This window comes from Neophocaena asiaeorientalis, unplaced genomic scaffold (genome assembly GCF_003031525.2).
Source record: "Neophocaena asiaeorientalis asiaeorientalis breed wild unplaced genomic scaffold, Neophocaena_asiaeorientalis_V1.1 scaffold43, whole genome shotgun sequence".
Lineage (NCBI taxonomy): Eukaryota > Metazoa > Chordata > Mammalia > Artiodactyla > Phocoenidae > Neophocaena > Neophocaena asiaeorientalis.
In genome coordinates, this window is record NW_020173674.1 from 6,132,464 (window position 1) to 6,144,484 (window position 12,021).

General features: G+C 45.0%; 1 protein-coding gene across 4 annotated transcripts in view; it reads right to left on the reverse strand.

Annotated features, from left to right (window-relative positions):
• DPP3 (dipeptidyl peptidase 3) overlaps positions 1-9,764 on the reverse strand; it is a 34,436-nt gene extending 24,672 nt beyond the window's left edge. Inside the window, exons 1-2 of one of the 4 annotated variants that reach the window (XM_024749043.1) lie at positions 9,729-9,764; positions 8,257-8,531 (exon numbers count right to left, since the gene is read on the reverse strand). In XM_024749043.1, coding sequence (XP_024604811.1) covers positions 8,257-8,526 — 270 coding nt within the window. In that variant the 5' untranslated portion in view covers positions 8,527-8,531; positions 9,729-9,764. Of the gene's footprint in view, positions 1-8,256; positions 8,535-9,723 lie in introns of all 4 variants that reach the window. The other 3 variants (XM_024749046.1, XM_024749045.1, XM_024749044.1) reach the window with 3 other exon arrangements.
• Between the last annotated feature and the right edge of the window lie 2,257 nt (positions 9,765-12,021).

The window sequence follows — 12,021 nt, forward strand, 5'->3', positions numbered from 1 at the left end:
GCCCCTGAATCTGGTCGTGCCTGAAGCCTCCCTAGCCCTGGACTTCTCAATTATGTGAGCCAGTAATTCTCTCTTTTTTTAAATAGACTTTATTCTATAGAGTAGGTTTAGGTTTCCAGCAAAACTGAGCGGCAGGCACAGAGATTACTCCAAAGTCCCCTATCCCCACACAGGCACAGCCTCCCCCATTTTAATAGCCCGCACTAGACTGGTGCATTTCTTACAACTGATGGACCTACATTGACACCTCATCACCCAAAGGTCATAGCTTACATTAGGGTTCACTCTTGGCGTTGCACATTCTATGTGTTTAGACAGATGTATAATGACATATATCTACCATTATGTATGATACATTACTCTGTATTATACAGAGTAGTTTCAGTGTCCTAAAAATCCTCTGTGCCCGTCCTCCCTCCCAACGCCTGGCAACTACTGATCTTTTTACTATCTCCATAGTTTTGCCTTTTCCCAAATATCATATAGTTGGAATCATACAGTATGTACCCTTTTCAGATTGGTTTCTTTCACCCAGTAATAGGCATTTAACTTTCTCCATGTCTTTTCATGGCTTGATAGCTCATTTCTTTTTAGCACTAGATAATGTTCCATTGTCTGATGTACCACAGTTTGTTTATTGAGTCAGCTACTGAAGAACATCTCAGTTACTTCCAAGTTTTGGCAGTTATGAATACAGCCGCTATAAAAATCGTGTGCAGGGGCTTCCCTGGTGGCGCAGTGGTTGAGAGTCCACCTGCCGATGCAGGGGACACGGGTTCATGTCCCGGTCTGGGAAGATCCTACATGTCACGGAGCGGCTGGGCCCTTGAGCCATGGCCACTGAGCCTGCATGTCCGGAGCCTGTGCTCCGCAACGGGAGAGGCCACAACAGGGAGAGGCCCACGTACCGAAAAAAAAAAAAATATCGTGTGCAGGTTTTTTTGTGGACATAAGTTTCACTTCAAGTTTTCACTTTGGTAAATACCAAGGAGCATGACTGCTGAATCGTATGGCAAGAGTACGTTTAATTTTATAAGGAAGTGCCAAACTCTCTTCCAAAGTGGTTGTACCATTTTGCATTCCCACCAGCAATGAACAAAAGTTCCTATTTTTGCACATCCTTGCCAATATTTGGTGTTGTCAGTGTTTTAGATTTTGGCTGATCTAATAAGTATATAACGGCATCTTGTTTTTTAAGTTTGCAATTCCCTAATGACATACAACGTGGAGCATCTTTCCATATGATTATTTTCCATCTGCATATCTTCTTTGGTGAAATATCTGTTAAGGTCTTTGTCCATTTTTAAATCGGGTTGCTCATTTTCTTACTGTTGCGTTTTTTGGGTTTTTTTTGCGGTACGCAGGCCTCCCACTGCCATGGCCCACGGGCCCAGCCGCTCTGCGGCACGTGGGATCCTGCCGGACCGGGGCACGAACCCGCATCCCCTGCATCGGCAGGTGGACTCTCAACCACTGCGCCACCAGGGAAGCCTTTACTGTTGAGTTTTAAGAGTTCTTCGTACATCTTGGATAACAGTCCTTTATTAGACATATATTTGCAAATATTTTTTTCTCCCAGTCTGTGACTTATCTTTTCATTCTTTTGACAGTGTCTTACATAGAGCAGAAAACTTTAATTTTAATAAGTTCAGTTTATCAATTATTTCTTTCATGGATCATACTTGGTGTTGTATCTAAAAAGTCACCTGCATACCCAAGGTCATCTAGATTTTCTCCTATGTTATCTTCTGGGAGTTTTATAGTTTTTTATTTAAATTTAAGGCTGTGATTCATTTTGAGTTAATTTTTGTGAAGGATGTAAGGTCTGTGTCTAGATTCTTTTTTTTTTTTTAACATATGGATGCCCAGTTGTTCTAGCACCATCTACTGAAAAGACTATTTTTATTTCATTGTATTGCCTTTGCTCTTTGTCAAAGATTTGTTGACTATATTTATGGGGGTCTATTTCTGGGCTCTCTACTCTACTGCACTGATCTATTAGTCTATTATTTTGCCAACAGAACACTGTCTTTTTTTTAAAATTAAATTATTTTTATTTTTGGCTGCATTGGGCCTTTGTTGCTGCACGCAGGCTTCCTCTAGTTGCGGCGAGCGGGGGCTACTCTTCATTGTGGTGTGTGGGCTTCTCACCACAGTGGCTTCTCTTGTTGCGGAGCACGGGCTCTAGGCACATGGGCTTCAGTAGTTGTGGCACGCAGGCTCAGTAGTTGTGGCCCACAGGCTCTAGAGCACAGGCTCAGAAGTTGTGGTGCACGGGCTTAGTTGCTCCACAGCATGTGGGATCTTCCAGGACCAGGGCTTGAACCTGTGTCCCCTGCATCGGCAGGCAGATTCTTAACCACTGCGCCACCAGGGAAGCCCCAGAACACTGTCTTGATTACTGTAACTTTATAGTAAGTCTTGAACTAGAGTACTATCAGTCCTCCAACTTTGTTCTTCTGTTTCATTATTGTGTTGGCTATTCTGAGTCTTTTGCCTCGCCATATTAACTTTAGAATCAGTTTGCCGGTATCCACGAAACAACTTGCTGGGATTCTGACTGGGATTGCATTGAATTTATAGATCAAGTTGGGAAGGAGTGACATCTTGACAATATTGAATCTTTCTATGCACAAACATGGAATTTCTCTCCATTTATTTAGTTCTTCTTTGATATTTTTCATCAGAGTTTTGTAGTTTTCCTCATATAAGTCTTGCACACATTTTGTTGGATTTACGACTAAGTATTTCAACATTTTTGAGTGCTATTGTAAATGGAATTGTTTTAAATTTCAAATTCTACTTGTTCATTGCTGGAATATAGGAAAGCAATTGGCTCTTGTGTATTAACTTTGCATCCTACAAACTTGCTATAATCACTTATGAGTTCTAAGAGTTTTGGGTTGATTCTTTCAGATTTTCTACATAGACAATCATGTCATCTGTGAACAAAGACAGTATTATGTCTTCCTTCACAATCTGTGTACCTGTTATTTCTTTTTCTTGTCTTATTGCATTAGCTAGGACTTCCAGTACAATGTTGGAAAGTAGTGGTGAGAGGGGACATCCTTGCCTTATTCCTGATGTTAGTGGGAAAGTTTTTCACCACTAAATATGATGTTAGCTGTAAGATTTCTGGTTTTCTGACAGTTTTTATCATGAATAGGTGTTGGATTTTGCCAAATGCTTCTTCTGCATCTATTGATATGATCGTGTGATTTTTCTTCTCTAGCCTGTTGATGTGATGATTTACATTTATTGATTTCTGAATGTTGAACCAGATTGGCAGGATAAATCCTACTTGGTCATGGTACATGATTCTTTTTATATGTTGTTGGATTCAATTTACTAACATTTTATTGAGGATTTTTGCATCTATGCTCATGAGACATATTGGTCTGTAGTTTTCTTTTCTTTCATTGTAATTTTTGTCTGATTTTGGTTTTAGGGTAATACTGGCCTCACAGAATGAGTTAGAAATTATTCCCTCTGCTTTTCTCTTCTGAAAGAGATTGTAGAGAACTGGTATGTTTAGTACGAATTAAGTTAGTACTACTAACTTAAATGTTTAGTAGTGAACCTATATTGGCTTGATGCTTTCTGTTTTAGAAGGTTGTTTATTAATTATTAATTCTATTTCTTTAATAGATATAGGCCTATGTAGATTATCTATTTCTTCCTGTGTGAGTTTTGGCAGATTATGTCTTTCAAGGAATTGGTCCATTTCATAGAGGTTATCAAATTTGTGGGCATAAAATTTTTCATAGTATTCCTTGATTATCATTTGAATGCCCATGGATCTGTAGTGATGTCCCTTCTTTCATTTCTGATATTAGCAGTTTGCGACCTCTCACATTTTTTCTTAGTTAACCTGGCTAGAGGTTTATCGATTGCTATGATCTGAATGTTTGTGTCCCTCCAAAATCAGTATGTTGAAACCTAACCTCCAAGGCCATGGTATTAGGAGATGGGGACTTTGGGAGGAGATTAGATCATGAGGGAATAGCCCTCCTCATTGAGATTAGTGCCCCTACAAAAGAGATCCCAGAGAGCCAGCTCAAATGATCCATCATGTGAAATCACAGTGAGAAGTCAGCAGTCTGCAACCCAGAAGAGGGCTTTCACCAGAACTCAACCATGCTGGCACCTGTCTTCCATTCTTTTTCTGCCTTCTGTGGTTTTAACTGAGTGTTTTATATGATTCCATTTTCTCTTTCTTAGCATATCAGTTGTACTTCTTTTTCTAGTTTTTTCAGTGGTTGAGTTTGCAATATACATTTACAACTAATTCAAGTCCACTTCATGGGCAGTTTGAGTACCTTATAACAAAAGGATCCTAATTCTTGCCTCCTCTCCCTCATATCACTTCTGTCATTCATTTCACTTCTACATAAGCATACATAAGCATATACATACATGTACACATAAGCACACATAGCTGGATATGTTGCTGCTATTATTATTTTGGACAAACTGTTATCTCTGAGATCAATTAAGAATAAGAAAAATAAAAGTTTTTATTTTACCTTCACTTATTCCTTCTCCAGTGCCTTTCCTTTTTTTTTACTGTACATCTGAGTTTCTGACCTATATCATTTTCCTTCTCTCTAAAGAACTTTTATCATTTCCTGCAAAGCAGATCTATTGGCAACACATTCCCTCAATTTTTGTTTGTCTGAGAAAGTCTTTATTTCCACTTCACTTTTGAAGGATAATTTCACAGGGTACGGAATTCTAGGTTGGTGGCTTTTTATCTCAACACTGTAAATATTTCAGCCCACTCTTCTTGCTTGCGTGATTTCTGAAAGGTCTGATGTAATTCTTCTCTTTGTTCCTCTGTAGATAATTTTTCCTTCTGTGTTCTTTCAGGACTTTTTCTTTCTCTTTGATTTTCTGTAGTTTAAACATGATATGCCTACATGTAGATTTTGTTTGTTTTTCTTTTTTGTTTTGCACTTACTATCCTACTTGGTGTTCTCTGAACTTCCTGGATCTGTGGTTTGGTATCTGACATCAATTTGGGGAAATTCTCAGTCATTATTATTTCAGATATTTCTTCTATTTCTTTCTTTCTTCTTCTGGTTTTACCACTGTATATATGTTACACTGCTTATAGTTGTCCCAGTTCTTAGATATCTTATTCTGTTTTCTTCAGTCTTTTTTTCTCTTTGCTTTTCAGTCGGAGGTTTTTATTGAGATACCCTCAAGCTCAGAGATTCTTTCCTCTGCTATGTCAAGTCTACTAATAAGCCCACCAAATGTGTCCTTCACTTCTATTAGTGTTTTTTTGATCTCTACCACTTTTTGGATCTTTGTTGGAATTTCCATCTCTCTGCCTACATTGCCCATCTGTTCTTTTTTTTTTTAATTGAAGTATAGTTAATTTACAATATTGTGCTAGTTTCAAGTATACAGCAAAGTGATTCAGATATATATATGTATATATCTATATGTATATATCTATATATGGTTGTTTTTTTTTTTTTTGCGGTACGTGGGCCTCTCACTGCTGTGGCCTCTCCCGTCGTGCAGCACAGGCTCCGGACGCACAGGCTCAGCGGCCATGGCTCACGGGCCCAGCCACTCCGCGGCATGTGGGATCTTCCCGGACCGGGGCACGAACCGTGTCCCCTGCATCGGCAGGTGGACTCTCAACCACTGCGCCACCAGGGAAGCCCTATATATGTATTCTTGTTCAGATTCTTTTCTATTATAGGTTATTACAAGATGCTGAGTATAGTTCCCTGTGCTATACAATAGGTCCTTGTTGTTTACCTATTTTATATATAGTAGTATATATATGTTAATCCCAAACTGCCCATCTGTTCTTGCATGCTGTTTACTTTATCCATTAGCACCCTTAGAATATTAGTCATAGTTGTTTTAATTCCTGGTCTGATAAGTCCAACACCCCTGCCATATCTGAGTCTGGTTCTGATACTTGCTCTGTCTCTTCAAGCTGTGTTTTTTGCCTTTAAGAATGTTTTGGAATTTTTTTCTTGATAGCCAGACATGATGTGCTAGGTAAAAGGAACTGTCATAAATAGGCCTTTATTAAGGTGATGGTAAGGTGTGGGGGCAGGGGAAGCATTCTAGAATCCCATGATTAGGTCTCAGTCCTTTAGTGTGCCTTTGCTGCTGGACTACGAACTTCACATGTGCTTCTCAGTCCCATGTTCCCACCACTCCTCTTAGGTGGGACAGATGGTCAGAGCTATGGAGCTGGGTATTTCCCTTCTTCCAGATCAGTTAGGCTCTGATAAAACCCTAGCAGGTTTGGTTCTGATTAAACAGTTTTTCCTGAGGGCAGACTGTGTTAGGAAGAACAGAATGTTCTAGCATATTTCAAAAATGGTTCCTTTTCCTCTCCTCCTGTGAGGAGCATGAGGGACTTTTTCTCTGAAATTCATTATGAGAACCAGGTCAAGCTCCTGGACGTAAAATCCCCCAAACTGTGGGCCCCCCTTATGACTGGGTCCCCTTGGAGTTTTTAACTCTTAGAATTGTCCACATTGAGCCTCCAGCAATTCATCAGTTACAGTTCAGGTTTTCCTACCCCAGCACTGGTTCTGTGGAGGTTTCTGCTCATGAATTTTTGCTCTGGTAAGTTGTGATTCTCTGTACCTGCCTGTCTGTCTCTCCAATTTTGGGGGCAGCAGTTTGCCCTGTTACCTCACTTCTCTTAAGGACCTAAGAAGAGTTGTTGATTTTTCAATTTCTTCAGCTTTTTATTTGTTGTTAGAACAGATGGGCAACATCTAAGTTCCTTACATGCCAGACCAGACTGGGAGTCAAGGTGTTTTTTTTTTCTTCATTTAAGCCAATTTGAGGTGGGTTTCTGTTACTTACAAACGAAAGAATCCCACTGAAAATAATGAATACTCGGGTAGCACTTTTCCATTAATAAGCACTTCCCCAGCCATTAGCTCTTCTTTTTTTTTTTTTTTTTTTTTTTTACCACTGCGCCACCAGGGAAGCCCTATTAGCTCTTTTAATGAGTAAATCAAGGCCTAGAGACGGGATGTGATTACTCAAAGTTCAAAAAAACGTAGAAGAAACAGCCTGGGCCTCAGCGTAGAGATAAGCAATCCAATCCCTTTATTTTACATATAGAAAGACAGACCATATCCTCATACATTCTTGGTGAAGCTTTTTCAGATGATGATTTAACAGCACCAGTCAATTGCCGATGTACAGAGCCTTTGACCCAGCAATTCTACTTCTACAAATAGATCCTGCTCACACATGTGCATAAGTATGCTCACCGTGGTATTGTTTGTAAGAAGAGCAGAGAAAAACCTAAATGTCCATCGATTATCGCGCACATGGCTGTGGAAGGCTTCACAGCCAATAAAAAAGAATGAGGTGGATATGTCCATCGATTATCGCGCACATGGCTGTGGAAGGCTTCACAGCCAATAAAAAAGAATGAGGTGGATATGTCCATCGATTATCGCGCACATGGCTGTGGAAGGCTTCACAGCCAATAAAAAAGAATGAGGTGGATATGTCCATCGATTATCGCGCACATGGCTGTGGAAGGCTTCACAGCCAATAAAAAAGAATGAGGTGGATTTATATGTACCCCATGTAAGTTCAGCAGAACTCATAGGAATACATAGAATGTGATCTCATATGTAAAAGAGAAAATAAGGGACTAATACATGTGCATATGCACATGTACAGGTATGCAATACAGGCAGAGGACTGAAAAGGTTATATATCCCACCATCTTCAGTGGTTACCTCTGGGGAGGTCACTGAGAACAAATGATCTTTTTGTTTTGTTTTGTGTCTTTCTGCATTTCTGTAATGCATTAAGAATGCATTAATGTATTCCTTGGCCAACAGACCCACAGACAGACAAAAACAAGGGGACAGGCAGAACATTCTGCCCAGGGACACACAACACGGTAGAGGAAGATATGGTCAGAACACAGACCTCCTGATTCCTACACTGGACTCATTCCTCTACCACCTCCGAATCTCCACAGCTGTTTCCTTTACTCCACAGCCCTTGTTATAATCACAGCAGCCACCACTTATCTTGGCATCAGGTTGCTACAACCCTAAGAGGTACAGACTATCCTCACGCATATCTTGCAGATGAGAAGACTGAAGCTCCAGGAGGGGATGTCCCTGTGTTTGAAACCTTTCGTCTAATGCAAAGAGACAGAAAGTCTTTTGTACCCCTGCTTCCTGGCCCCTCACACCCAGAAGCCACTCAGGAAATGCAGGTTGGCCTGAGAGAACTGACCTGATATTCCTCTTCGGTAAGGCCCTCAGCCAGGGCATGCTGGCGCAGCTGGTCGGGGTCCTGCGCACGGAAGAGGCGGCTGAGCAAGGCATAGATGTAGGGGGCCTCAGGGGAGGTCTGCAGCAGCACGGCCAGGCCTCCATACCAGGCAGCCCGTGACAGGTGGTGGGCATAGAGGCGCTCTGTGGGTAACAGCAGGCGGAAGGCCTCGCGGCAGTCCAGGCTAGACACGCCGATGTCATTGGGGAGGATGTACTGGGTGTCCGCCATGGGCCCTGCTGAGAACCATCACCATGATCACAGCCATCATTTATCGCACGCCAACTGCACACCTGACTCTGCACTCTCACAGTCTGATTTAATCCTCTCCAAAGTCCATGAGGAAGGGAATACCACTGTACCCATGCACCAGATATGCTAACTGAGGCTCAGCGACGGTTAGGTGATTCACCCAAGGAGATTACAAAATATTCTGGTAGGCAATGTTTGGCCCATGGCCTCTCAAACTTAAAGACTGAATCCAACTACCTAGTATTACAGTTGGTGAAACATGTCCAGAGAGGCTAGAGCTTAGAGCTTTGCCTAATAACACAGGGGAGAGGTCAGAAGCAGAGATCTGCATCTCTGGACTCCCAGCCCCAGGCCTCACTCCTCCCCTCCTCCTTCTCTGACCTCCTAGCCTCCTCCTTCAGAATCATCCTGCAGGTTCTTCAATTCTGCCCACCACTGTGCTCATAAGGACAAAGTCCCAGTTGGAAGACCCAGGTTCCACTCCTGGCTCAGCCCCAGACTCCTAATATCAAGTCAATTGTTTTACTTTTCTGCCCCTCCATTACAGCCTCTGTAAGATGAGATTGATAGTAACCCCAGCCTCACCAGGTGGGTATGCAAATTAGATGAGGTCACGAGGTCACAAGGTCACCCCAATCGAATGGAATGTACCTACAGCAGTAAATGATTTTCCCTGAACTCTTCCTCTCTCACTGATCCCAGGATCTGTCCCATCCTCATCTCTCTGCCTTTTCTTCGGTCCTCCGTCCTCCTGTCCTCTCCCTGTACTGGGCCAGGGCAGCTACCCTAGCTACAGAAATTCAGAGTTGGGAGAAAACTCATTTTGCAGTTAGGGAGATTGAGGCCAAGCAACTTACCGAAGGTCTCACTGCCCTGTTGGGATCCGGGTGTCTCCCAACCCAGAGTATACTCCACAAAGCCCTCTCTTACTAGGAATGAGTTTCCAACCTCCCCCGCCCCTCCCGGTGCTGCTCCCCAATAGCACAATCCCCTGGGTTCTAAAAGGAGTGTTAACCCTTTGCTGCCTGGAGCATTCCTTGGCCTCGGGGCTGCGATGAATTTGGCAGGGGTACGGGATGGGGGGCAGAAAGAGAATGATCTTGCGCTCGGCCCAGACTCGCCCTGTCCCCCGAGGATGACACATTGTGACCCCGAAACCCGGGCGCCGCGCCTCACCTCACCTGCAGCAGCTGCTCCGATCGCAAACTCACTTCCTGCTTCCGGCTCCCCCCATTCATTGGGGCTCCGCGAACTCCGCCCCCACCAGCCAATTGCCGGGCCTCGGGGCCCGGACGGGCATTGCCTTCAGCCAATAGGCGCACCGAGGCGAGCTTCGCCGGCTTGCCGGCTCCCCGCCCCAGGCACCAAGGCGTCGTAAGCAGAACGGCCCCTGTGTCCTTGGCCTCTTGTCGGCAGGTGGCGACCGCGCGGGGGTCAAGAACCTCAGTGCCCTGGCCGGTGGCGGCCTAGTTCCGGCAGACGGGGCTGACAAGGGACCCCGAGTCCAGGCGGGGCGGCGTAGCTGTCGCGGACAGAGCACCAGGGATTTCCCCCCCCACAGTCCTGACCTCCGCTCTCCTTTGGGGTTTTTCCCAGTCCCCCGAGCTCAGTTTTGTATGGGGAAACCTGCACCGTGGGAGTGATGTGGTCCTTCCTCGGTGGAGTCGAGGGCCAGGGGGCGGAGACTCTTCCAAGACTGCAAAACCCTTCGCGCAGGGAATCGAGGCTACAGGTGAGCGGGCTCCTGCCAGGGCTGACATGGTCCTACCGTGTGGGGGGCGCGGAGAAACGCCCCCAAGTACTTCCCTGCACCGCTACCGACTTACCGTGGGCCTGATGGGGGTTGCAGCTGAGTATCTTCGAGCCTCAGTTTCCTCAGCACAAAGGGGCGAGGGGCCTGGCAGTTCCCTGGTGCTTGCCGGGTGCCTGACGGATGAGAAAGCCGCCTGTGACCCCAAAAGGCTGCCCAGGGCAGAGCCGAGCCTTGGATGTCTGGAGAGACTCACAAGGAGGATGGCCTGGGCGGGGAATGGCATGTGGAAGGGCCAAGCGCCCAGGCTGGGCGAAGTGGGGAACATGGTGAGGGTCCCAAGTCAGAGGTGGGGCAGAGCCAGGCCATCTACGGTCCAGTCAGGCCTCCCCTGCCTACTGGCTGTGTGTCCTTGAGTGGGACACTTTACCTCTCTGAGTCTTGGCTTCCTCAGCCAGAGAACCAGGCTAAAAATCGTCTTTACTCAGAGGGATGTTGTAGGCTTGAGTGAAGTGTTGACAGGGTAGTGCTGCCCCCTAGTGTTGTGCAGAGAGGGGTGGAAGAGAGGGGATACCTTTCTTGCCAGCCTTGGCCACACCTGTGTCTCAGCCCAGAGCAGCAGCTACCCAGCAGTGGCACTAGTTTCTCATTCACAAAAAGTGCCCAAGGCCCTGATTGGCACAGTGGTGCGAACTGTTGACTCTGATGGTGATTTTCATTGTAGGGAGGAGCTCAATAAATTGGTCTGTGTCCTTAGAAAATCACTCTTCTTCCCTGTGCCTCGATTTTCATTGTCTTTAACATGCGTGGAAAGTCTTCCTTGACTTGGGAGAGGTTGAAATGTACACAGATAAAGAAGGAAGTGCCTTCCATGGACACCAGTGGGCAGCTCAGGCCAAGGAAAGATCCCAGTACTCCTGGGAAACCCCCAACCAAGCTGCATTTTTATCTTCACAGCTAATATGGGCACTTCCTGAAGGTCTGTGCTAGCAGCTTGACATGGAGGATCCCATTTAATTCTTGCAGAAACCCTGAGATAGGATGTCATTTTACCTGTTGCACATATGGGGAAATGGAGGCTGATGGATTCATTGACTTCCCTAAGGCCACCCAGGAAGTCCTCAGGTGTCCCTGAACTGGGGTCTAGCCTTCCACCACATTGTCCCCTCCACCTGTCCCAACACACACACACACACACACACACACACACACACACACACACACACACAGTATCACATGCAGCATTCTAATCCCTGGAGTCATGACCATCCCCAGCCTTGGCTCTTGCCCATGGGAATGAAGGAGAAGGTGAGGAAGTAATATTAAGTACATACTATGTTACAGGTGTCCTCCATACATTCACAACCACCTGGCAGCATAGGGACTGTTATTCCATTTAACAGCTAAGGAGACTGAGGCTCCAAGAGTTGGAAAGGGGTAGAGCTGAACCAAGACCAGGGCTGTCTGACCCCCTCCACCAACACCTCTGAGTTCTCCCTCGTGTGGCACCTGTGCCTTTTGCTTACCTCTCCTCCTAGAGAGTCTGAGGTTCCCTGATGGCATGGGAGTGTTCCCCCGTCTGGTTCTCAAAAGAGTGAGAAGAGAGGAACTGGAAAGAGTTGGATTCTTACTGCCCTGGCTGTGTGTGTGTGTGTGTGTGTGTGTGTGTGTGTGTGTGTGTGTGTGTGTGTGTGTGTGTGTGTGTGTGTAGGCTTTGCAATGCT